The sequence below is a fragment of the Rhipicephalus microplus genome, chromosome 8 (genome assembly GCF_043290135.1).
Source record: "Rhipicephalus microplus isolate Deutch F79 chromosome 8, USDA_Rmic, whole genome shotgun sequence".
NCBI lineage: Eukaryota > Metazoa > Arthropoda > Arachnida > Ixodida > Ixodidae > Rhipicephalus > Rhipicephalus microplus.
The window spans coordinates 91,976,925-92,004,601 of NC_134707.1; the positions used below are offsets into that span (position 1 = coordinate 91,976,925).

Sequence of the window (27,677 nt, forward strand, 5' to 3'; positions counted from 1 at the left end):
CACACACGCAGCTGTTGCCACGCGTCTTCGCTCGATAGCAGTAGACACACACTCTTGCCTGTAGCTCCAGTCTTCACCCATCAGGTGGAAATCCTCTTCTTCTCCTCCTTTGTCACGGAAGACAAAAGGCTTCGCCCACAAGGCGGAACACCCTACGCACTCTGGCGCATACTTTCTTCGTCTCCTGCTTTGTCACTAAGGACAAAACCTTCACCGACAGACGTGGCGGAATACCCCACGCACACTGGCGCTAACTTCCTTCTTCTCCTGCTTTGTCACTAAGGACAAAACCTTCGCCGAAAGACGCTGCGGAATACCGTACGCACACTAGCGCTAACTTCCTTCTTCTCCTGATCTCCCATCTCTGCTGCTCAGTTAAGTACCTTCCGCGCGAGATTCCAGGAAATTCTCATCATTTCGTCGGCGCGATGCGCTGCGAAGGCTGGGAGAAAGGGCGAGACGGTACGAGTTCCGTCCGCGACGGATGACGCAACCCTGCATCGCCACGCCTTTTTCCATCGAGAACGTTATAGGGCTTGCTCGGCCGCCGATGCGAGGAGGTTCGTCGGCGAACCTACGCTTCCGAGGGGAGAGGGACGCGTGCCCGTAGAGTCTTTGGATGCTTGTTTTCTTTTTTTTATCGTTGACCTCTCGGTGCTTCGTCGCGAGAATTTGGCGGCGCGCCTTTTTTTGAGCCCTTGTTTTGTGACAGCCGTATCGACGTCATATCTGCTTCCATTGTGGCGAAGCTGGGCATCTGTACCGACAGTGTTCTTATTGACAACTTTGACAACGCGGATTTTTTACGAACTCACCACCACCCAGGTTCGGTCAGCGGCCCCCTGAAAGTGAAGAGTATGTGGCTCAGCAGTGCGGAACTTCATCATTGCAAAGTCACGCTCTCCGTCACATCGCTGATTTTCTCCTAGTCCCCGTACCTATTCGAGTGCGGCGCAGAGTCGGTCACTCAGACCATGCCGAGAAAACTAACCACAGCAACCTTCGAGGGCGTGGCCGCTTATACTAGACAAACTCAAGGCCTCCTACCGATGCTTCCGCAAATTGACGATTCTCCGACGACGACGACACCAGCTGGTTTCGCTAAGATTTCATTAGACATGTCACTGCTGCTCGACGGTCGCAAAGCCAGTGCTTTAGTTGACGCTGGTGCGAATTTTTCTATAATAACTGAAAACAGGCTGCTTTTCTGAAGAAAGTGATGACGCCTTGGAACCTCAGGCCAATTCGTACTGATGGCGGGCGCATCGTCATGCCATTCGGCGTTTGCACAGCACGAGTGCAGCATCGCGGTTCTACCTTTGTTGTCAGCTTGAGCATTCTTCGTCGGTGTTCTCTTGACCTGATCATTGGCATGGACTTCCTGAGGGAACACGGCGCTATCATCGACATTTGACAACGGCTTGTCACGTTCTCGACAAAAAGCGCCACACCAGAGCATGATCCCAGACACAACCGAGTCTGTCTGTGTGCAGTTAACGATGCTGCGACGACACCACCGCGCTCAAGTGTTATGTTTCAAGTGGCCTGTAACAAATCATCACATGGTGAAATGGTGGCGGAGACCAATCGATCCCTACTGTTTTTTCCAAGGTGTCTGTGTAGCACGAAGCCTATTACACCTCCAGGCTGGCCACTGCGAGGTTCTTGTTACAAACTTCAGCTTTGAGCGCTTACACTTTTTTTCCTGGTACTGTCATTGTCTATGCCTACCGAGTAACCAATGTGACTGAGTGTTTTGCTTCCAAGGCAACCGATATTGCCAAAGCACCTCTCCAGGACGTCGACGTAAATCCAACGCTTTCTGGCGAAAGCAAACAAAGGCTGATATATAATTCCACGCTTGTTTTGCTCGTTTATCGAGAATCTGTCAGTCATCAATTACCAAACACCGTAATATCACCTACATCGACGCGCGTCGTATACGGAACAGCCTTACCCTGTTTTATAAACCTGAACGACGCGCGATTCAAAGGAAGTGAAGGAAATGCTTCAAGACGGTGTAATACAGCCATCAAGCAGCCCAGGGTCATCGCCAGTGATCCTTTTAAAGAAGCAGGATAGTACTTTCACTTCGCTTTTTGTGTCGATTATAGGAAACTGAATAACGTCTCAAAAAAGACGTGTACCCGTTGCCTCGAGTGGACAATTCTGTTGACGAGCTGAGCCAAGCAAATTACTTTTCCTCAATCGACTTCAACAGAGGTTATTGACAAATGGAAGTCGATGAACGTGACTGCGAGAACACGGCTTTTGTGACTCCTCACGGTCTGCATGAATTCAGTGTGCTCCCATTCGGCCTCTGTTCCGCTCCGGCCACATTCCAACGAATGATGGATACCGTTCTCGCTGACCTCAAGTGAAAAAGTTGCGTCATCTATCTAGCCGATGTCTTTGCGTTTTCAAAAACGTTTGACGAGCACCTTGGTCGCCTTCTGAGTGTTCCTGAAACTATACGATCCGCTGACCTTGCGCTCGAACGTGAGAAGTGTCATTTGGGCTACAAAGAACTGACGTTTCTGGGTCACGTTGTGAGCGCTTCAGGTATTCTGTCCGTTTTCGAGAAGACTGCCGCTGTGGCCACTCTAAGGCTCCGACAGAAAAGAAAAGTCTTCGACAATTTCTGGGGCTCTGCGCATACTATCGCCGCTTTATTGAAAATTTCTGAAGATTGTGGAGTCGCTCATCAGGCTTACGCGTGTCGACACCCTGTTCCTTTGGACTGAGAAACAAGCGACTCCCTTTGTAGAACTGCAGCATCGATCGTCTGCCCCCCTGTACTTGGCCATTTGGGTTAAGACGCCGACTCAGAGGTGCGCACTGATGCAAGCAACATTGTTTTCGAAGCTATCTTGGTGCAAACACAAGATGGGACCAAACGTGTGATTACCTATGCGAGCCGCACCTTATCACGTGCCGAGACCAGCTATTCAACGTCAAAGAAGGAATGTCTCACGGTAATATCGCGATTACAAAGTTCAGGCTTTATCTCTATGCGCGCCTACCTACTCAGTAAGCAACGAGCGGACCCCGAGTTAAGACCCATCATCGTTCGTTTAGAAGGCAGCACCACATGTATCTTGCACTTCCCCGTACGTTGCCGTCATTTCACCTGTGACACGGCATATTATACAAGAGAAATGCTGGTGTCGGCAGCAGATCCTATCTTCTAGTCGTTCCTCAAGACCTTCGTGATAACATCATATTAGCCTGCCACAATGAGCCGACCTCCGGCCATCTGGGATACTCACAGACGCTTGACCGGGTCCGACAGCTATATTTCTGTCCTAAACTCGCAGCTTGTGTCAAACGCTACGTGAAAGAAAGCCGCGAATGTCAGCATTGCATGTCACCGCCTCTGAAGCCTGCAGGCCTCCTACAACCGATCGACCCACCGTATACGCCGTTTGACCAAGTTGAGATAGACTTTTTTGGACCGTTTCTTTTGTCTCACTCCGGAAACAAGTGTATTATCATCGCAACTGATTACTTGACGCGGTACGCTGAGACGAAGCCACTACCACGCGGTAAAGCATCTGAAGTCACCCAGTTTTCATGCACCACATTGTGCTTCGTCATAGCGCCCCATCATGTATCATCATTGAACGAGAGACAGCGTTTGGGGCCTAACTGCTGGACGACTTTTTCAAGCTCAATTACATGAACCACCGTAAGACAACCGCATACCACCCCCAGAGTAACGGTCTGACAGAAAGGCTAACCAAAACGCTGGTGGACATGATTTCCATGTACGTGGATGTGCAGCATAAAACGCGTGACGAGATCTTCCCGTACGTAACGTTTGCGCACAACACCGCAACCCAGGAAACAACATGCTTCGCACCCTTCCGCCTCGTTTACGTTCAAGACGTGCAAACCATGCTAGCTGCCATGATTCCTTCTGACATCGACCAACACGAGCTGCTAACTACTGACGTCATGGATTACATTCATCGTGCAGAAAAAGCACGTAATCTAGCTCATGTGCCAATAAGATCGCAGCAATGTGAAGGCGCCCGAAGGTGCAATATTTACCATCGACGAGTCACCTATCCACCTGGCGACCAAGTGTGGGTTTACCTCCTGTTAGACGGCGAGGTTTCAGCGAGAAACACCTGAGCAAGTACTTCGGACCCTACAAAGTATTTCGGTGGTTGAACGAGGCCAACTATGAAGCTATTCCAGACGGAGTCTCGGCAACTACCCAGCGCCACTCATCACAAACAGAGATTGTGCATGTCGTCCGCCTAAAACCTTACTCTACATAGTGAAAATCGCCTGATTGTGCCCTGGCAGCACACATTTTCTTTTTTTATGTTGTCCATTGGGTCTTCAACGAACTGTGAACTGTGTTAATGTTTTTTTTTCTTATGACCAACCACAGAAATTTTTTTGACCCTCCATATGCCCTCTGCACCATAAGTATAGTTTCTTCCATTTGTTTTCCTTATGACCCCTGCTGTCCTAATGTGTATCAGCATCGAGTCAATAATCTAATGGGAGGGGTAATAACGTCACCTAGAGTTCTGAGCCGGCAAGTACTAGCCAGCCGAAAAGGGCAAAGAGAATGAAGAAGTGTGTGTTAGCGCTTCGTTTGAAGATACACGCTCGTGTCTTTTTGCGCCACTGTCCCTGTCTTGTCTCTACGGCTTTTAATGCGTGAATATATATATATATATATATATATATATATATATATAAATATAAGGGAAAGAAGTATACCTAAGGGCTCGTTTTTTCGTGTTTTGACACAATATTAATGAGATCTAACAGACAGTAATGCCAAGGATTGTATAGGGGAACTTATTTGAACCAATAGAATGTAAATAAGAAGAAAGAAAATGGGTGAAAATATAATCAGCCGTGAGCAGGAATCGAACCTACGACCTTCGAATAACGCATTCGATGCTCTAACCACTGAGCTATCACAGCGGCCTTCCCTCCATCCACTTTTTTTGGGGGATTATATGTGAATTTAAAAGTAGAAGTGCCAGTCAGCGCCATCAATAAGCCAGGCGACGGGTGTGAAACACTCTTTTATTCGCATGTTTGGCGTCACGTAGCACGTGAACTTATTACGAGTGGGCAGCTGATCGATAGTCCCTCGTATACAACCTAATTACAACAAGTCTGCTAGTACGAGACCCTCATTAATCAATATGGGAAAGAAGTATACCTAAGGTCTCGTTTTTCCGTGTTTTGACACAATAATGATGAGATCTAACAGACAGTAATGCCAAGGAATGTATAGGGGAAGTTATTAGAAGCAATAGAATGTAAATAAAAAGAAAGAAAAGTGGGTGGAAAAATAACCAGCCGTGAGCATATATATATATATATATATATATATATATATATATATATATATATATATATATATATATAGATCCCAATATTTTCAAGTTCTCCTGTTCTTCTTGGGTAAGGTCTTATTATTTCAAGGAACTTAACAGCCCTCTAAAGAGCACTTCTGCGAGTGACTTATAATATATAATGTACATGTTACACATTTCGGACAATGAAACGCAGGAAGCAGATACCATTGTAACAGTTCCGAAAAGCACGATACAATTAGGAGAGCCATAGTAGTGAAGGCATGTAGAAAATATGATCCCCAAGGCCCATGTAGCGTCTGCGTAAAGCCATGTGCATGGTACACTTGGCCCTGACAAAAATAGATTTCAAGGGAAAGCAGAAAAGAAAGTGAACTATGTATACAGCAAAATCGACTTGCGGCGCAGCCTAAAGAAAAACAAGAAGGGAGACAGGAAAGAGCGCGGGCTACCAACTGTCTCCCTTCTCGCTTTCCTTCAAGTTTGTGCAGCAAATACTTTTTTAGATGCGGAAGCATCTTATACTCGCGCCTTGTAGTGCGCCGTCCGCGCCGTCCGCACCGCTTCTCGAACATTCGACAGCTGACGCGCGCGCATGCGCCGTCGCGCCGTCGCCCACCATCTGTGCCGCGCGCGCTTCTCCTTCGAGAACATTCGACAGCTGACAGCGCATGCGCCGTCGCGCCGTCGCCATCTGTGCCGCGCGCGCGCTTCTCCTTCGAGAACATTCAACAGCTGACAGTGCATGCGCCGTCGCGCTGTATATATACTCAAGGTCGGCGCTCGCTCGCTCAGTTGCCGCTCGTCGGTTGGTTTGTACGGCGCGTCGACGTCCAAGGTCGCGGTGAAATGAATTTCAACGAATCCACAAACACAATGATCGACGTCCCTTCGACCAGCGCCGTCCTTTCGCATACGTGTGTACGTGTTCACTCATTCAACACCCCCTCCTACAACCACGTTAACCAATTTAGCCATCGACCCAAGTAAGTCGCAATTTAACACCCCATTTCACAACCACGTTAACCAATTTTGCCATCGACCCAAGTAAGTCGCACTTTAACACCCCGTTAACCAATTATATGCTCCGCATCCTCCTCAGTGTTCCCCCGAGGGAAGCTGCGGGCAATTTTTTTTCAAGTATGAACCAACTAATATGCAAAGAAGTATTGCTTTCACAAGTACACAGGTATCCAGCTGTCTCTGGTCTCTAGCTTGCAGCCGCCACCGCCGGTATTAGTGCCCAGACCTTGCGGGCCAGCAGTTGAGTAGCATAAGCACTAGATCACCATAGCGGTTCGATAGCGAGATGGGTTCTTTCACTATCATAACGCGAAGCAAACCCTGCGCACTGCTCTGTGCGCTCAACCTGACAATAATCAACCCAAGCCCTACAGTCATTTCATTAATTGCTGGTTTCGCGTTCTAATGTGCGCGCATTGTTCAAGTTGTTATTTAAATTTTGGACCATCAAGAGATTTTTTTTACTGTGAACGCGTCATTCGATGCCATCAGCCCCCCACCCTTTACTCAGTGCACCTGTGAAAGCTTTTCAAACATGATATGATTACCTACCACCTCTGGGAGCACATGTATTAGCAAGCCTTCGATGCGTCACATGTTTTGGCACTGCATCCGTGACCACCTAACCACTGAGCATCCGCCGGTTTCATGCGTGACTAATAAGATGTGAAGCCAGCGTAGGCGATGTCATCAGGACGGCGCTAATTTAGGCGATCTGTTCAGTCAAGTTATTTACGTCATTATGTTATGAACATTCGGACTGCGTGTATCGGCACTGAAGCTGGCGGTTACTTTTCTCGTTAGATTAGGCATCCGAGATTTTCGCCTTCTGAGCAGTCTCGCACATTGGCGAAAAAGGAATAGTGGTGACGACTTCCTGTGCTAGTATTGTACACTGCAACGTGTAATCGTGCCTTCTGTCTCTGCGAACAAATTTGTTGTGACCATCCTCTGTACAGGCCCAACTTCCTGCGAGAGTCCAAGTACCCTGCATTCTTCGGACGTATAGTCACCTTTTGGAATGATAATATCACCCACTTTGGGTTGCTGAACATCTACAGAGAGTACACGGATGTTGCCGTGATGACTCAAGTCTTCAACGTACTAAAGGTGACTTTTTTTCGCAGTATATTTTATTTGTGCACTAGGCAATTGGAAACAAAGTGAATTTTCATATTGCAATAAAGCCCACAAGAGATCGGAGCAGCCTGCGTATTTCGATAACCAATGCAATGCAGAACAGTCAGGGAGGAACTGCATATACCACATGGGTTCTTATTCTGACCAAAGCAAGACATCCTACTTATGAGAACGTCACTAAGATTACACGTGAAAAATGGCGTACATCCCATGCTTTTTACGGATGTCATGCTAGACCTTCAGTTTGTGTTCATCAGACTGTTATTCCACGCTATTTCAATTCTAGACATCTGCTGTAAAGAAATGACTGCAAATGCTCCTAGAATTTTCGCGGCAACTAAAGTCGTACATCCCATAAATGTAGTCGTTATTATCCTACTACTTGTCGCTCATATTATTGAAACACTTTTGACAATCCCCATGCATTTGGGTATGTATAAAACTAACAATATAACCAAGAGAACAACAAATTACTCGCTGAACTTATGCTCTAGGCGACATTAGTATCGGGATTTTAATATTATCCACCCCAATTGCTGTTTTGCAGAGATTTTACATAACACAAAAAATATTGATATGTTGTGATACCACATTTACAGTATGACCACGAGCACACCGTGAACGCAGCATGTAAATGGTGTTCCACATGACACGGATGTCATGATTTTCATGCTGCTACTTGCACAGGTTCGGTATTGGACCTATTTCGCTCGATACACAGTTTGATGTTTAACAAGTGCATGAAATCACCATGAAAGTACTATGATTGAACGTGGTGTGTAAGTTATTGCGAACATGACATGCATGCCACTATTTTCGTTCTGCGAACTTCACATATGTTCACCATGCAGCTGTGCCAAGCCATACCAATTTTGCTATATATCGCACTAGCAAAACGACTTGTAATGTATGTAATTTCGTACATGACATCAATTTCTCAATTAATATGCTACGGCATGTCATATCAGGTGAATGAGTTAGCGCTCATTGTAGAAGTTTCGTATTGCGTCGGCTATAAAACTACCACTAACAGATAAACAACGTGGCGTGTGAAATATGCCACGCAAGAAATGCGTGTTATGTTTTTCAAGCTAATACTTGTCGTTTATTTTCATCTTAGATTCACGTCGCTCCATGCGCCTTTCGGTGCATGTCAAGAAAGCGGAACTGCTCATAGCACATTCGTGGGACACGTTCTGCACATGACATGCCTGCCATGATTCTTGGCGTAACGACATGCTTTTTTATGTTCATCATGCATGACACGAATTTCTGAGTTCTGGTGCTCCTATTTCTCATTTGTCTTTGTCATAACCGTGTCACATAGCAATTTTGATATTCGGCAAGGGCCCATAACGGTCACCCGCAAATCATGAGCGGGACACGAAAAAGATGCCGCACGTTAAATACTTATAGTGACATTCATGTTGGCACCTGTCATTTGTTCATCATTGTTATATCACGCCAGACGAGGTTTTTCTGTGTGTCAAGCTACCATAATGTCCACGATCAGATCAGGAGCATAGCGTGTGAATTGTGATGTGCTTAATATGCATATACCATTTGAATGCTCCAACGTTTCATGTATGATCGTTTGGAAGCACGCTGTGATATAACATTCGGAAAATATGTCAGGCTATCTTAACAGCTGATAGCACATAGTGAGCGTGGCGTAAAAATTATGTCATACTTTGCATGCATACATTGATCTTTATGTGCTACCTGTCGTTCATTAAATTCCTGTCGTACGTAACCTGTTACGGTATATATTGAGCTATTGCAAAACGGCCAGGAGCACGTCACGAGCCATGCATGTAAGTCACACTCTAAATCCGATGCATATGATGATTTTCATAACACCGCTTGTTCTTAAGACTCGTCATTCGGTCAAGTCGCGTAATTATAGCGTTAAGGTATTAAACTAGTGAAACGGCCGCCATTTTACCATGAGCAGGGCATGCGATTCAAGCCATACATGATGTGTGTGTTATAATTTTCATGTATACTGAGCAAGACACTGAATGAAACCATACAAAAGAATGAAGCGGTACAAGCGCTGAACCAGTCGCTGTCCTCGCACCTCCTCGTGTGTTGTCATTTTTTGCGCTGCTCACTACAAATAAATTTCAACTCGGCCACCTTTCGATACTCTTTTAATGCTTTTCGTGTTACCACCTATCTAAATTGCCCCAGGTTAAATTAGCGAAATTATCGCAAGCGGGCTGTAAGTGGGGATTGTAGGTCATGCTGTATATGCCATGCATGTCACTATTTTTATGTCAGCCACTCAACCACGTGCAAAAATGTTTCATCTTACTAATTTTGGAACATATTGGCACGTGGCCAAGATGTAGAAGAATGTCGGCCAAGAGCACGTCAAAGACGAAGCTTCTTAGCTAATCACTAGTAGTGCAGACTTTTATCAAAAATATCCTTCAGGTTCCAAAGTCTATCCACACCATTGTTTTTAGTAGGCATGCATATACGTCCTTCTGAGTGGTTTTGTTCAGGCCATGGTAGTTAACAGGAAATCCTTCTTCCTTCAGCAAGACTGCTGGAGGTACCGCAGGCTTAATAAAGCTTGTAATATATCATGTGGTCGCCGTCAACAGGCTTGTCACCTTAAAGTTCACCGTTCTCGCGTCGCGACCGTGCAGAAACTCTCACGGAATGGTCGAGCGTTTGCTTCCGTAAAGATCCGGTGCATGGCAAGTGGCGTTTATAAAACGCCGAAATACAAAGTCCTTTTTTGCTGAAAATGACATCAGAGCTGCTTCAGCGTGTGAGCCGAAAGACTACCTGACGTAGTTAGGTGGTTGAGGTAACTTTGTCATCGTTGCGGCTTCGTCAGAATTTTACACGCCACAGGAATTGCGGATGACCATGATTTCTTTAATGTAAGCGGCCATCATGGCCTGGCTGAGGTGTCAATATTCATTGCTGAAGTTTGTAATTCCCGTTTGTGAGACTTTTTTTTCCTTTACACTTGCGTTGTAATCACTTCTAACAACATCGCTTACACTTTCCTTGGCACGATTGTATGCAAGATCTCATTATGGTGATTCCAACAAAGCAAATGTACTTTTAACCGCACTCTTCTTTCTTTTCCCTTCAAATCGAGGGTCTCCTAGCAAACTTTCTGCCTTGGGGTAGTATGCGACAAAAACTTATTCAGCTGCCATCTCGTAAAAAGCCCGCATGCTGCATGACGTCGAACAGGCGGAAAACGTGGTCTACACTCGTTGTCATGGCTCATGGTGGAGCCCACGGATGCTCCCACAATTGATGCACATATATACTTGATAAAGTGGACGGCGGTTTAGTAACCATGGTAGTTCAGTTAGTAAAGCGTTGTACGCGCTATTGGAATGTTATAGCTTCCGTCCCCGCCAATCGCACGGTGCCTTTTCTTCCGCTTTTGCTTCTTTACGCTTACATCGCTTTATTGATTGATATCTGGGATTTAACGTACCGAAACCACGATATGATTATGAGACACGCCGCAGTAGAAGGTTCCGGAAGTTTAGACTACCTGGGGTTAATTACGTGCACCTAAATCTGAGCACACGGGCCTATAACATTTCCGCCTCCATCGGAAATGCAGCTGCCGCTGCCGGGATTCGATCCCGTGACCTGCAGGCAAGTTGCCGAATACCTTAGTCAATAGACTACCACGTCGGGGCACGCTTACATTGCAGCTCTTTCTAATAACATTGTCATATGGCATGAACAATCTTGGCATGATCGTTTGATGAATCTGATCATTATCATTGTGTACAACAAAAAAAAGTGAGTCCCTACTTGTACTCTTCATTTCCTTCAGGCTATTTGAAAGGTGTTTATAGGTATATTTTGAAAAAGTCTTAGTCAGATTGGTCGGATAATTTTCAAAAAAAAAGTATATCAGGTAGCCAAAAGTTAAAAAAACTTATCTTGAAGAAACCACGCCTTCAATGTTAAAAACACTTGTGCAATCTGCTCACAACCTACAGCGACAATTTCACTAAAATAGTTGTTGGTAATAAAGGTTTCTATGAAAAAAATGAAAATGATAAAAACTGCGTATATTCAACCAATCAGGAAACATTTGTGTGAAATGAACATATGCACCAAAACAATGGTGAAAAAAATGCCAGCGTACTTTTTAGAAATTGCAAAATTGAATTTTGATCATAAAGTTTCCTATGAAAAAGAATGGGAATAAGAACAGGTGAGTATAAACAACCAATAAGGAAATAATTATTAAAAAGGAGCATGTGCACTAAAACGATGATGGAAAAAGGCAGCGTACTGTTTAGAAATTGCACAAAATTAATTTTGGGGATAAATTTTTCTATGAAAGAGAGTGTAAATCATAACAAAAGCGTGTAATAAACCTCTCAGGAAAGATTTGTTGAAAATGAGCATATGTGCCGAAATTATGATAGAAAAAACGCCAGTTTACTTCTTGGAAATTGCAAAAAGGAATTTTGGTGATAAATTTTCTTATGGAAAACAATGCAAATGATAACAGGTGCGTATATTCAACCGATAAGGGAATAATTGTAGAAAAGGAGCATATGCACTGAAACGATGACGGAAAAAAGGCAGCGTACTTTTCAGAATTTGTGGTAACAGGCCGCATCTTTAAAAGACTTGGAACACACAAACGCTCTGGCCCATGGATGGTTTTGCCCCTCAGAGTTGGTAATATTATTTTGCTCTAAAAATGAAAACTGCCTTTTGGTCGGCCTACCTAGCCGTCACTCCTAAAACAATCATGTGATAGGGCTGGGCGCTAAATGCGAGAGCAGAAAAGTTTTATACTTTAGAAATTAGGTCCACCAGCTGACTCGTATAGTATTTTATCTGGCATAAATATCACAGTGTGCTGAAACCTGGCTGCTGCCGTGGGTGAAGTGATCCGTGGACTATAAGCTACTCTATAAGCCTCACTCTTTCTGACGAGTGTCGAATGACTGTACGAAACTTGTCAGAATACACAAAAGAATTTGCCACGTCGTAAACAATGTCTGAAAGCTAGAAACGCCATCGAGTGAAATCGACTCCTACCATGCATGGGATTGGTTGGTGTATCATCTCTGGGGCTCTTCTGTTAAACGAAGACAAGTACTTTCTACTTTTTGGATATAGACAGTTCCCTTCGACGTTATTAGTGTCTCTTGGGGTGAATCGTGTCTGTGGGCTATCATTGATAGACATATTCTCGTGTATTGCTCTAAATTCGCCAACATATTCCCACGCTGTCTTGGAGGCAGAAGACGAGAGCGAAGAAGTGAATGGCAGCTGTGGCTGAGTAAACAGTCCTTCACTTCGAGTTCCTGCCTATCTTTTCCTTTCGCGACAGACTGGTGGACGTGCTGGGTACTGTACTGCTACGTCTTATGCCTGCTGGTCCTCAACCAGAAGCAACCACCGCCAGTGCACCAGGGTCTGCTGACATCTATTGAAGCAGACGCCGCCTTCAAGGACTACCACAACAGTACGGCCCCTTGGCAAGTTCCGTGAGGACAATGTTTGCCACATCCTCAACCCAAACCGAGCATGACCCACTCGCTAGCGTACCCTGTCTCATCAACACGCCTCGCACAACCAACCTATTCCATGGTGATGCCAGTGAGGATGTCGAAGACTGGCTTGACCATTTTGACCGGGTCGCTGCCATCAACGATTGGGACAATCGCCGTTAGTTGAAGAACGTGCATATCTCCCTCTTAGACGCGGCAAGAGTGTGGTATGAGAACCATGAAACTTCATTCACAAGTTGGCAGGAATCCCATCGGCAGCTTCGCGACGCGTTCAGTAACCCCGAACGCAAAGAGAGAGCGGAGCAGGCACTTTTTTCGCGATTTCAAATACTGAACGAGAGCGTCGCCATGCTTGTCGAATAAATGTCGTGATTGTTTTGTCGGGATGACCCCCACATGACAGAAGACAAGAAAGTGCGCCTTCTAATGCGAAGCGTAAAGGAGCAACTTTTCGCGGGCCTTGTGCGCAACCCTCCTACGACTGTGTCCGAGTTCATACGTGAGGCCACAATTATGGAGCGCATGCTTCGGCAGCTGGTGTCGCAGTATGAGAGTCAGATGGCCATGTCCGCTGCATGCTCGCTTGTACCAGGAGGTGATAACAGGGAAGTCCTCACAGAACTCATACGGCAACTTGTACGCGAAAAACTTCGAAAATTTCATGCAGCGTCCCCTCCCAGTAGCGCTGTTTTTACGGACGTCATCCGTAACGAAATCAGGCAGTTGGTTCGCTCCTCACCACCATCGCAAGTCGAACCTCCCACTCTTTACTACGCGGATGCCCTACGCGCCTCTACGCCGGCGACGGGACATTTTGCTCATCAACCTACTGGGATCCCCAGACGCTTTCCAACTCCAGCCCATCGCCTGCCTTCTCAGGCCGATTTTCGTCCTGGCCCGCGGAAGTCCACCGTCTGGCGTGCACCCGACAATCGTCCTTTGTGCTACCATTGTGGTGACGTTGGACACATGTACCGCGACTGTTACTACCGACGAATAGGCCTACGCGGATTCCACCAAGATGCACTTTGTCCAGGCTATGGTGAGCGCCCACAAGAAATTACGGATGACTTGGAAGGTAGTCATCACGCTTCTGTCCCGCCGCGACGACAGTCACGGTCACCATCACCCCGTCCATCCACATCAACGCACCGCGCCCGACCCGCCTTTGGGTTCCCTGGTGTCAGTGGCGCAAGCCCACGCCGGGGAAACTGAAAACGGCGACCTCCGGAGGTGAGGCCGGTGTCACGCGAACCGACAAATACCCTCCGCCGCTGCCTTACGACGTGCCGTTAAAGCCTGTTTGTGAAACCGCCAATAGAACGCCCGCTGCCACTACCGTTTCCGTCGAATGTTATCTGGTGACTGCGCTTGTCAACACGGGAGCTGATTACTAGGTGATGAGTGCGTCATTGGCCACCCATCTACACAAGGTGCTGACAACGTGGGACGGCCCTCAACTAATAAACGCTGGAAGACACCTCGTATCCCCTATATAAAGGTGCACCGCCAGGCTTGAGATTTTTGCGTCGGCTTTTGTAGCATCATTCCTTGTACTGCACAATTGTTCTCGGAGGGTCGTTTTGGACATTTATTTTCTGCAAGAGTATGGAGCGATAATTAATCTGGGTGATTTGTTCGTCAGTTCTGTTAACCCTGTTTCTCCAGATTCCGACATCGAGAACGAAAATCGTGGCATGGCCTTACGCGTAGTCGATGATTGCGTCACGTTGCACCTCGCAGTAGTATCTTCGTGCTTGTTGAGTGTCCACGGGAACAGTCTATTATGGGCATCGCCGAAAGTAACCTGACGTTATTGCTTTATCGGGAAGTGGCCATTGCTCGAAGTCTCGTTCAACAGCGAAATGGCCCGACTACCGTTTTAGTTACGAACTTCGGTGGCGAATACAGGCATTTTGTGAAACGCACAACCGTAGCTTACTTGGAGGCATTGAATGATTTGGACGCCTTCCTTTTGATTACGACAATCTCGACTGAGAACAGCTGCGATACTGACGTGACTAGTCGCCTCAACGTCAATCGCTAGTTGGAAGACACTAAGAAGGCAAGGCTCCTCCATCTCCTCTCATCCTTTAGTGACTGTTTTGCCACTACTTCGAAAGTCCGGCAGACTCCTCTAATGAAGCATAGAATTATCACTGAGCCCAACGTGCAACCCGTGCGCCAACATGCTTACCACGTGCGCAGAAGGAGCAAGATGCTATCCGTCATCAAGTGAAACAAATCCTCGACGACGACGTAATTCAACCATCGACAAGTCCTTGGGCGTCACCAGTTGTTCTGGTTAAAAAGAAAGATGGTTCATTACCATTCTGCGTCGACTACCGCAAACTGAACAGCATAACGATAAAAAGACGTATATTCTCTTCCTCGTATTGATGACTTCTTGGATCGCCTGCGACATGGCCGTTACTTCTCTTCCATGGATCTCCGTAGCGGATATTGGCAGATTGAAGTAGATGAACGGGACCGAGAAAAAACAGCGTTTATTACACCTGGCGGTCTTTATGAATTCAAAGTTCTCCCTTTTGGCCTGTGCTCCACTTTAGCCAGATTCTAATGAATTGTGGGCACAGTTTCATGTGACCTGAAGTGGCACTCTTGTTTAGTGTACTCTGGCGACGTAGTTGTTTTTTCTGCGACTTTTGACAGCACATTGAGCGGCTTGGGGCAGTACTTCTGACTATTCGCACTGCCGGGCTCTCTCTGAAACCGGAAAAGTGTTATGTTGGAAATGAGGAACTCAAATTCCTTGGCCACATTGTCAGCAGCAGTGGTGTTCGCCCCGATCCTGACAAGGCTATGGCAGTTGCTTTGTTCCCGATACCGAAAACAAAGCATGATGTACGCCGCTCTCTGGGACTTTGTGCTTATTACCGCCGCTTCGTGCCGACTTTTCGAAAATCGCCGACCCTCTACAACAACTCTTCAAGGATCACGTCGCCTTCGTCTGGGGCCCCAATTAATCTGGCGCTTTCCGCGACCTTCAACAACGCCTAGAAACGCCACCGATCGTAGGTCACTTCGACACCAAAGCAGACACAGAAGTCCACACTGACACGAGCAACCTTGGCCTCGGAGCTATTCTCGTGCAATATCAAGATGGAGTGGAACGCATCATCTCCTACGCTAGCCGCACGTTGTCATCTGCGGAGAAGAACTACTTGACGACTGAAAAAGAATGTCTGGCGGTTGTATTAGCCATAACGAAATTCAGGCCCTACTTGTACGGACGCCCCTTCCGAATCCTCAGTGACCACCACTCCCTCTGCTGGCTAGCGAATCTAAAAGATCCTTTGGGCCGTCTCGCAAGATGGAGCCTTCGGTTACAAGAATTCGATATAACGATGGTTTACTAGTCTGGTCAGAAACACACCGACGCTGACTGTCTTTCCCGCGCACCCGTCGAGATCACTGAAGAAGACAAAGATGAAGACTTCAGCTGCCTTGCTATTCACGCATAATTAAACGTGGCTGAGCAGCAACGCGAAGACTTAGAATTACAACCACTGATCGAATACTTTGAGGGACGTCGCCCACAACCCCCACGTCAATTCGTGCGTGATTTGTCATCTTTCTGTCTACGCCAAGGCATCCTCTACAAGCGCAACTTTCATTCAACGAAAACTGTTTACCTCCTCATCGTTCCTGCTGCTCTTCGCGATGATATTTTGCGTGCTTGTCATGACGAGCCTGCGTCAGGGCATCTTGGCTCCGCGCGTACTTTGGCGCAGATCAAAGACAAATACTACTGGCGGAAAATTACGAAAACCGTTCGGCAGTACGTCAAGACATGCATAGCCTGTCAGCGCCGCAAAACTCCAACGACAAAACAAGCCCGTCTGCAACAGCCTTTGCGACCCCCTCACGCACCTTTTGAAAAGGTCGGGATGGATTTACTTGGCCCATTTCCGAAGTCTACGGCTGGTAACCGCTGGATTGTGGTTGCCACCGACTACTTTACCAGATACTGCGAAACACAAGCCGCCCAGCGAGCAACTGCTTCCGAGGTGGCTGACTTTTTCATCAAGAACATCGTTCTCCGCCACGGTGCTCCCGCAGTCGTCATCACAGATCGTGGTACTGCTTTTGCGGCACAGTTGCTCCGACAGATCATGTTGCTGAGCGGCACGACGCACCGAACAGCAGCTGCCTACTACCCGCAGACGAACGGGTTAACCAAACGCCTCAACAAAACGATTGCAGATATGCTTTCGATGTATGCCGCCAAGGATCAGAAGAATTGGGATGAAATCCTTCCGTATATAACATTTGCCTACAATACGTCTTTGCAGGAAACCACCGGCTTTGCTCCTTTTTATCTGGTTTACGGCCGCGACGTCACCACAATGCTTGACACCATCCTGCAACCAACTCTGCCGGACACGAGTACCCCGGATGCAGATGTATTTGTTCATCGTGCCGAAGACGCCTGGCATCTGGTGTACTTTCGCATTTTATCACGGCAAAATCAAGATGCTCGCCGATACAACACCCACCACAGAGCAGTAATATACGAACCCGGTGACCTAGTCTGGGTTTGGACTCCTATACGTCAACGGGGACGCTCAGAAAAATTGTTATGTTGGTACTTCGGACCCTACCGAGTTCTTCATCGCTTCGGCGAAGTGAACTGCGAAGTTTTCCCAGCAGACACGTCACACCGTTCTTGCAGACCACGCTCCTCGGTTGTGGTGGATGAAGCCGTACTATTCGCGTTGACTGCAAGTCAAGAACTTTGTGATGTGTCAATAGCCTTCAAGACAATTGTGCATTACTTTCTTGCTTCTTTATTTTTTATCTCGTCCTTTTTCTTTTCTAAGGACACAGACATTTCTGACTACCTTTCGTTGTTTTTCGGAGCCGTGGTATTCATGCGATGCTTCTTCTTCTTTTTTTGGGGGGGGGGGGGAGGAGAGGCTAATGCCACGCTGTGTTGGTGGCAGAAGACGAGAGCGAAGAAGTGAATGGCAGCTGTGGCTGAGTAAACAGTCCTCCACTTCGAGTTTCTGCCTATCGTTTCCTCTCGCGACATTATAGTTGTCATCTTCTGTGGTCTATTGCATAACGTCCCATAAATTCAGAGCTTATCGGCCAACAAGTCATTTAGCTTATTTAGTTTATGTAGTTGCTTCTGTTTTCAGTGCATCCCATATTCCTCGGAGTTATTGAAGATAGTAAGATACGTAAAAGATACAGCTGCTGTAGCCTCACGTTTTGAACTCCTTCTAAAAGTTAATGTAGCTCAACACACATTGTATTCCTGTATTCCTGTTCGACTGCCGTGTTTCGTTTATAAAGTCAGAAAAAGTGTTCTGAGTTATCAAGGTGTTCTAATTATCAATTATAATTGCAGCTACGGCTTGTCTACGCGCACCCACTATGCCAGAATGTGCGTGTGTTTTCTCGTAAGGTATTATGTTACTAGTCTCGCTACAATTTCAGAAAACTGCAATATATGCAGTTTATAATTATTTGTCAACAGTGCAGTTATCAATAACAGTGTTGTTTAGCTCTCCAGTAAAAATGAACGAAGATAGCACACGTAATGTTACCCAATGTTGGAGAATCATAATCTAAATCATCCAGGGTCTGACAAAGATATCATAGCTCATAGCTTTAACGCTCGGCGAGATATAGTTGAGCGGAGGGTGGACTTTGAAGCCAAGATAACTTCTTGTAACTGTCGTATTTTGATAGAAGTTTCTATCTTGTGACAGTGACTTTTTGTTACTTGAAGCTTACCTACCCTGTCTAAACATCAGACTTTCTTTTTTCAATCAGTATTGCATTTATTACTCTTATACAATATATGCGCCGTAAAAGAGTTCATTTTTAACTTGACAAACTTTTTAGATTTTTTCAACATTTTCACCATTACTTGGTTTTCTTATAAAGAAGAATGCAATAAAAGTTTACTGCTTTTGGCTGAAATTATCACGAACCTAGCTTCTCTCTGAATCGACGGTTTCTGTATTATGCCAAAATGTTCGTCTCACTCTGAATCTTCATTTGCCTCGTGAAACACTTTAGAAAGGTGAGCGAGGGTTAAAAGCACTTCAGCGAAATTTTTTTATGTGATGAGGCCGTATTTTATTTCTACAAGTACCCATGTTGGAAGTGTGTCATGCTTATTAGGCATGCTGCAAAATCCTATAGAAATTCAGACCACCTGAGGTTCAATTAAACTGTCAAAACCAGCTAAGGTCACTAGAGTAATGTAGCAGGATGAGGTGGCAATGCTCTTTATACAACAAGGTATTTCAGCTCTGCTGGGGTTTTAGAAAAAAGGGAGTTCAACAACCACATTTATAGAGCTTTTACAGGAGTGGTTTGTTGATCAGTCCTCGCAAACATAGTTTTCCTTGTCTGTGCTGGGCTGTTGGTGTTAAGCCGGCGGCTATAGGTGTATTTGTTTGGTAGTTCTTCCAAACTGAAAACCACGACAACTAGCGGCATCATGGGTAATACGCGTGATACGCATATTACGCGTAAAACGCTTGACGCAAATGCCGTTTATGATATTTTCACATTTTTTTCAGGGCTCAACTGCCTTTTCAACTAAAATCTGTTTGTTGATGCAGTGATATCGGGGTTTCGATGAACATCGCGCGTTTTGCGTGGCTGCTTGAGACTTCAGTTAGCGCGTTTCCAGTTCCTGCGATTCATCTATATCATCATAGCACAATTCTTTCTGGGCACAGTTTGACGCTACGCCAAAAGATCCATGAAGACTTCCACCAACAGATAAAATATCTGTTCTCTCTGATGTTTTTCGAGCGGCTGTTGTATGAGTTGCTTTTTTGGAAGCATTAGTTATCGTGCAAGGGTTTATTTCAGACACCTAATGTGGCCATGTAGATCCCAAGCCTTTCAATAAACCTATTACATGGTTCTGCGATTTATCTTCCACATCACCTACAACCTAGTTGTTGACCTCAATGTCCCACTTCACCTCCCTTAATAGAACAACAAAGAACTCCGTGCTTCTCCTTCATAAGACTTATTTTTCATCACACTTTATGACTCTATGAACACTCGGAGCTCTGGCTAAATGAGAAATGCTAATAATTGAACGTTTTCTGTGACCTCCATTTTATTGTCACGTTCAACTTCATGCCAGTTTCCTCAAACTCGCTCTTTATTCCTCTCTTCGGATAACACACCACGAAGAATGTTTTTTTTAATACCATTCCCACCATGAAAATGCCATGGTGCCATTTCACTCATGTGAGATACCGAATGAGAGAAAGATTGAAGCTTGAGGCCAAGGTAAAAAATATTGAATACGGCGTTTACTGAAGCCTACCTTTCGACAATTCGTCTTCTCTAATGCAGCAATAGTGGCATCTTCCTCAGACAACCTGTTACGAGATGTAACTTTTTGCTGCGTTAAAGATAGGATGGCATGCCATCTGGCTTTTTGGAGAAGCACACGCTGCCTTGAACACAAGATAATTTGTCAGATGACTGGTTTCAGCCACACACAATGTTACATATATTGAGTAGTCTCACAAGTATTAAGGTTCAACTTCGCTCTTATTAGCCCTAAACAGTCAAGCGCTAGTCACGGGCTGGTCGTTGCACGTGCCAGTTCCACCATTGTGTTTTTCTTCTAACATTTGCAAAGTGTAAGCTAGCGGAGACGTCATTCATAAGTTACTGTAAGTCAGTACGACTGGCGAAACGAGAACAAGTTTTGCTCACCATATTTCTTGTTTCCAGGCGCTGTATCTCTACCTGAAGCCGAGATTTACAAGCACGAGGACGTTATTCTATGTTGTTGGCATGTCTATTGATGATCCAGCCGGCTACCCGATCCTGAAATTGATGAAGTGAGTCCTCGACAATATGATTTGCATATCTTTGCACTTTACAGCAAGTATTCTATGGTATGTGGTTGATAATGGTCCAGGAGTAAGTACGCTGGAGTGTGTGATTTTGACAAACCAAACCTCTTTTACCGAAGGCCGTTAAGAATTACGAGAGTGAATATTTGACACGCACGTGCCGCTGAGCAGCTTTACTTCAGCTTAATCCACGCGTATTAAAATTGTATCTTTGGGCTAGAAACCACTTGAGCTCTCTTTAGCGGAGATGAGGAAAGAATATATGGCATTTGTTTACCTGATCATGTCGCAACAATTATTCATTTCCGAAGATGGCAGCTAATTTTCTCATCCACTTATTGCTTCTGCGAATATTGATAATTCTAGTAAAGGCTGCAGGAATAAAATTGACAGAGTCACTCCTGTCTCACTTATGAAAAGCACGCAAACGAACTGAGGAGCCCATCACCTAACGGAATAACGGAAACCCCCATGGGAATTACATGTTCCGTCACATATACAACTTTCGTCACTTTCTATTTCATTGTGTTGCACAATACTCTTTCCAAACTTTTCTTTCTTCCATATCAGTAAATTATATCAAGGCAAAGACGACGTTCATGTATTCACTTATAAGGAACAATTATGTGTCGCACCGTGAAGTCACCTCATTAAATTCTTGGACAGGCTACACGTCTAAATTGTCTGATAGTAGAACTAATTAGGGTGCTACTTCGCCATAGCAATATTTGCCTGTATAAGTACACAAGGCTTTACCGGTGAGTATGTATGCCCACCGAAGGCGCGCACTCTAGATTTAAGTGGATAAATCTAGAACGTAGTTTGCGTTCAGCCAATCAATGTCGCTGTATTGATTGCTTGTTTTCAGAACCGTGTTCACTCCATCAATGTTCGTCGCCATTGCACACCTTAGCTACCCAGTGAGGAAGTTCAAAGATTGTCGAATATTCCCGGTGGTCGTGGACAGTCTACCTTCGAACCTCACCCGTGGCAAAGATTACACTTATGGACACACATTCGTACGTATTCACTGGCATCACTAACTAAAGTGTAGACTGGATACATTCATTATGACATAACAGAAAAAAAAACCTGTCAGGGAAATATTTGTGAACATGGGGTATTGCTAGAATAAACATCAGCTCAAGCAGACTTATTCTTCTGGAGCTCCCAGCCTTGGGCAAGACAAGCTTGCCTATGGAAACGCCGCTCTCCTCATACTTTGCTTCATGAATTTTTCACCTCTTCAAACTTGTATTTTCTCATATTTTCGCTCCTTTTCGGAAAACTACAACGCATATTCAATTCTACATAAAAGCCAAGGTTGGCAGATAAAGACTTCTGAATTGAGCAGGCTGCAAAAGAGGCAGAAGCCTAATACCGGTGTCACATGGGCATTTTTTATCGCGATCAATGTCGATCCGGATTGAGAACGATCGGAATTAGGTGCTGCTCCACTGTAACTTTGAATCTCGATTAGGTGCGATCAGGATCAAGACTATCGCGATCCGCGCATCGCAATCTGGCAGGGAGATTGAGGTTCCACTGTCATCTGCATCCCCTGGCCACTCTTGTTGAAAGTGCAATAAATAAAAAAATGAGCTTAGTTCAATAAAAAAACAATTAATCAACAAGATGATAATAAAAAAGTCAATTCTAAACTCTTTAAATTTGAACTATGCCTGAAATGTCACATATTTTAGGATTCGTAATGACCACATGTAATTATGGGAGAAGCAGACGATAAGCAGATGACCATTGCCTTCCGCGCTTGGCTTAACTCTCGCACCATCGGAGCAGTCGGAGCACCTCGAAGCAAACTGATTGTGAGTGTCACGAGCCTTTCGACTACGTCGCATCGTATGCGCACTTCGTGGTCGAATAAAGACATCTTTACAGTAATTGACCGCTGGTGGGAGTGACTGCAAGACTTGAGAAGTGAAACTCTGGCGCGTACAACGAGGTTGACGATTCGCTGCGACTAAACGGCTACAAGTGGGAGCCATCAGAAATAGCAAAAATATATTAGGACTCTCGCACGGTTATACAGGAAAAGGCAAGAAATTTTCTATTGAATAATGCATTTATGAAACTAATTTTGTTGTGGCACGGAAAGTTTTTGACGTTTGGGCGGTTCTCACACGAATAAAACATTGATGATAAAGGGCTCTATAGCAATCTTGGTTGCCAAGGTTTCTCGGTGACATGCTTAGCGAAATGCAAGCACCACCTCTTGCATTTCGTCTGACCCAAGCTCGAACAGGATTAGCTTGTGCCGTTTAGCAGTGGTCATAAAGTTGATCGCGATGAAGAAAACCGATCCGGCTCACCTTTATCGCGATTAAGTGTCCAAGTGACGCCGGTATAAGAGCTGCCAAAGAAAACTTGTGCATAGTCAAAATTCAGATGTATGCATTCAGAAACAAGCAAAGCAATCTAATAACCAAGTTTGATACGGTAGTTAAAGTGGCGCAAGATTTCTAACGAGAGCTGTACAAAGACCGAAACAACCAGGGTAATGTCGTAAGAAGCGACAATCAGCCCAGAGGAATTTGACTTCCTACCAGTGACGACAGGGAAAGTAAGGAAATGCCTAGAAAAAATGCAGCGCGGCAAATACGCTGGTGAGAACAAGGTAACATTGGACCTGATGAAAGATGGCGGAGAAATCGTTTGAGAAAACTACGCCACCTTCTATACCAAGTGGCGCTTGGCAAAAAGGGTACCGGAATCCCCGAAAAACACGAAAATCATTTTAATTCATAAGAAAGGAGACGTCAATGACTTGAAAATTTACAGGCCGATCAGCTTACGTATTATCTACTATATTATCTACTAAATTGAGGTTGACATTACAGTTCAATTGACCAAAGTACCAAGCAAGATTTCGTACTGGCTACTCAAAAATACACCATTATCATACTAATAACTAGGTAATAGTGAAATGCTCAGAATACAACCAAATCTATACATACCTTTCACAGATTACAAGAAGGTGTTCGACTCAGTCGAGGCAACAGTAGTAATGCAAGCACAACTCAATCAGGGCATTTGGAAACTCTTCATAAACATACTGAAAGAAATCTACAGTGGATTTTTAGCTGACATAGCTCTCCATAAAAAAGCGAAAGAATCCCCATAAAGAAGGGTGCAAGGCAGTACACAAGATTTTTCCAATGCTATTCACCACGTGTTTACACAAAGTTTTCAGGGCCCTATATTGGGAGTAGTGAGCGATAATAGTAATTAGAAGGTGTCTTAGTAACTTTCAATAATTGATCACATTGCCTTGACGAGTATTTCACGGGACGAATTGCAGCTCATGATTACTAAACTGGACATAGAAAGCAGAAGAGTAGGTCTGAACCTATGATGCACAACACTAAGCTACCGTGCAACAGCACACGGCGATACGTAGAGAGACGCTACAAGTTGTAATGAAATACGTGTACTAAGAACAAGTAGTAACTGATGAGCCGGGCTATTAGAATGAAATAACTAGAAGAATAAGGTTTGGGTGGATCAAACTTGGCAAGCATTCCAAAATCGTGTATGGTAATATGCCAGCAACCCTGAAGTTGAAGGCATATAACTACTGCATCTTGCCGGTACTTACCTACGGAGCAGAAACCTGGAGGCTTAAAAAGAGGTTCACAATACAGTGAGGATGGCGCCGCGAGAGATAGAAGAGAATATGATTGGTGTAACCTTAAAGGAGCACCGACAATAAAGCATTGGCCTCGCGTTGTTCTGCTGCAATGCGTTGCTGGGTGCCTGTTGGTCATGACATGACACAATGTTTTGCTACAGCATGCGACAGAAAATAACTACAGGTCCCTCATTATCGATCAGTTTCAGATTCGGTTTGAGAGAGCTCAAAAAACTGGGCGCAACTGTCACCAGCTAGCGTGTGCAGATCTTGACCACGCCACCACACAAACCTGTGACACACTTCCGCACAATCCGCATCATGAAATAATTTCGTATAGGAAATGGGACTGCAGTGTCGCCAAACGCAAACCTTTGTAAGTGTGAACCACGGCCACGCACTCGCAACCAGCCGCCAAAAAGTATCGACTGCGGGAACAAACACGGTTAAAAATATGGCGGCTATGGCGTCATCATAATTTGTTTTGTTGACTGCAGCACGGTAACTCGATGGAAGTAGGTGGTAACCTCAGGGTGCCCTTCGAGGGTGTCAATAGCGCGATGGAGTCGGCAGCTCTTGCATACTTCAGAAGCCTTTACTATACATTCCCAGCTATGTTCACTGTTGATATTTTGCAGATGATAGACGAAAGTGGTTGAGAATGAACCCCACAGGCTATCTCGGCCACGAAATTTTGTGCCAAAGCCCCTTTAAGAGTCAAGAAAAGAGCGAGTGGGCCAGGGAAGAAACCGGGGTTGAGGATAACATAGTTGACATCAAGAAGAAGCAATAAATATGGGCCGGCCAGGAAGCACGTAGGCAGGATAACCACTGGTCATAAAGGGATTCCCAGAGAAGCCGAACTCACGAAGGACAGAAAGTTAGGTGGGCCGAAGCAAATACAAAGTTCGCAGGCATACCATGGTAGCAGTAAGCACAAGACAGGGTTGATTAGTGAATAAAGGGAGACGATTTTGCCCTTTTGCGGGCGTAGTCAGGCTGCTGCTGCTTCTTATGATGATGATGGTGAATGGGCACTGTGGTGTACTAGACATTTTAGTGCATTGTATGTGCTTGGCTATACATAGGTACGTACTTGACCGTTCGTACGTATTTACTTGACCGTTTAGTACATCCACTTCATTTCTAAGATCAGCTTGAGTCAAACCATAGCGTTTTATTTTCTTTTGAAAATGTACCACGCTTTGTTTAAATGATGCATAAATGAGGATATATGAATGATTTCTAAAATTACCATACAATCACGATAATGCACGTTACTTTTGAAAAGCTTGAAGGGTTATTTGTAAGTAAACCATGTCTTTCTGCGATGAACGCACTGCGTGCGCCAGAGCAATTTAGTTTTTGGTCAGAGCCTACGCCGTCGGCGTCGGCTTCGTAGGCCCAGCGACGAGGTATACCGGCAGATATTTATGAACGAAAGGCTCCAGAGGCTATTAAGAAACAAAACACTATAGCACATGCGAAATCAGCCATACAATCTAAACGACATTGTTCAGTATTATGACGCTTTCCTTGTTCTTGAGATACCCCCTTCAAGCGTATGCAAGTGATTCTTTTTGCACTGCACCAAATCTTCTGGAGGTATCCCTCCGAGATGGAGTGCATACTTTCACCATGGAAGGAAAGAGTGAGCAATTAACGAGGAATTTTGCATTAATTAGCTCTTCTATTTTATTACTGTCTAACAGTTTTCATATTTACGTGTATGGACTCCACTCGTCATGCAATATAGTGCAGCTGCCAACAGACATTGGTGTCCAGGCGTAGAAATCGCTTGCCAGTATTTTTATTGCGAGGCTGAAGGAATTTAGTTCGAAATGTAGTTCGCAGACGTGCCGTCTCTGGAACCTACAACACTATTGCTGCTGTAAATTTAGGCTTGGGAAACATTCTATCGAGGCTTATGGACTACGTTCTAGAACAGCGTGGTCGTTCGCACGAAAATACGGGCTCTGTGGCGAAACCAGCCAATTTTCTGAGCGCACATGATGGCATCCCATGAAGTTGTGCCGGTCACATATATGTTTCAACTATTGGACTATTTGTGCTCGCCAATTTGTAGACGTTGTTTTCCAATAATTCACCCTCTTCCAATAGCGCACTTCTTGGCGAACAGCGTTTCCGGCTACCGAAACACCGTGTGATATCGAGGTACCTTCCCGTTTCACGTTACAACAATGCATTGACCCCTAAATATGAAGGGTTCGTCTAATGTTACGACAACGGCAGCGAAAAGGTAGTCGGTGCCTACAATGCCGACTGGGTAGGGTGAGTTGGCATCGTGATTTGTGACTAAATAGATGAAAGAAAAAAAGGAAAGAAACAGAAAAAAAAGAAACAAAGAGAGGAACAAGTAAACGTGATGAACTCACAGACCTGCATAATGTTCGCACAGGGTGAGTGCTCCAGAGTTTTGATTCCGAAGATGGGATGCAGTTGCTAGACAGCATGCCTTATAGCGATCAGTAGTGCACTGGTTTATTTCATTTTTCCACACAGCATAATCACCTACGCATATGTTAGCCAATCAGAGTGTATCTCTATTTTCACGTATGATTGCAGAACGAGGCCATGGCGGTTGTTCGGGAAGTCAATAATCTGAATCTCTCAATTCCACTTGCCGTCTCATTCAGCTATAAAGGAATATACTACGTCCCCCAAAGTTATGCAATACCGACAGACAGCAGTTACTACGAGTATTTCATGCCTTGCACAGACCACCCGCCGCCGTACTATGCCGATCCAAAGGAGGTGAGAGAAGTCAACTATTATTTATATTTTCTATATATGGCAATGCTAACAGCATGGGCCTCCAGGAGGAGGCAGATAAAAATATACACTGACCATTTTCGAAACTTAATATAAAACTTTCTCGTCTCTAAAATAAGAAGTAAAGGAGCAAGATTGTTATCACCAAGTAAAAATAAGCCCTTAAAGGAATGAAATGCGCCAATTCATATAGATGCAAAATTTATTTGATTCGTTACAAATTAGCCAATAAAGCATTGGCAGTCCCATGTACAGAGGAAATCAATGACATGCTAAGCACTAATGAGAAAGGTTCATATGTCTCTTTAAAATCAGCGCAACG

The 27,677-nt window shown here is 45.0% G+C and overlaps 1 protein-coding gene across 1 annotated transcript in view; it reads left to right on the forward strand.

Moving 5' to 3' along the window:
* Positions 1-7,202: 7,202 nt before the first annotated feature.
* The window catches only part of LOC142768314 (uncharacterized), a 42,441-nt gene continuing 21,966 nt past the window's right edge, over positions 7,203-27,677 (forward strand). The window contains exons 1-4 of the mRNA XM_075870283.1: positions 7,203-7,484; positions 20,789-20,898; positions 21,782-21,932; positions 27,149-27,337. Of these exons, the coding sequence (XP_075726398.1) occupies positions 7,458-7,484; positions 20,789-20,898; positions 21,782-21,932; positions 27,149-27,337 (477 nt within the window). The 5' untranslated portion in view covers positions 7,203-7,457. The remainder of the gene's footprint in view (positions 7,485-20,788; positions 20,899-21,781; positions 21,933-27,148; positions 27,338-27,677) is intronic.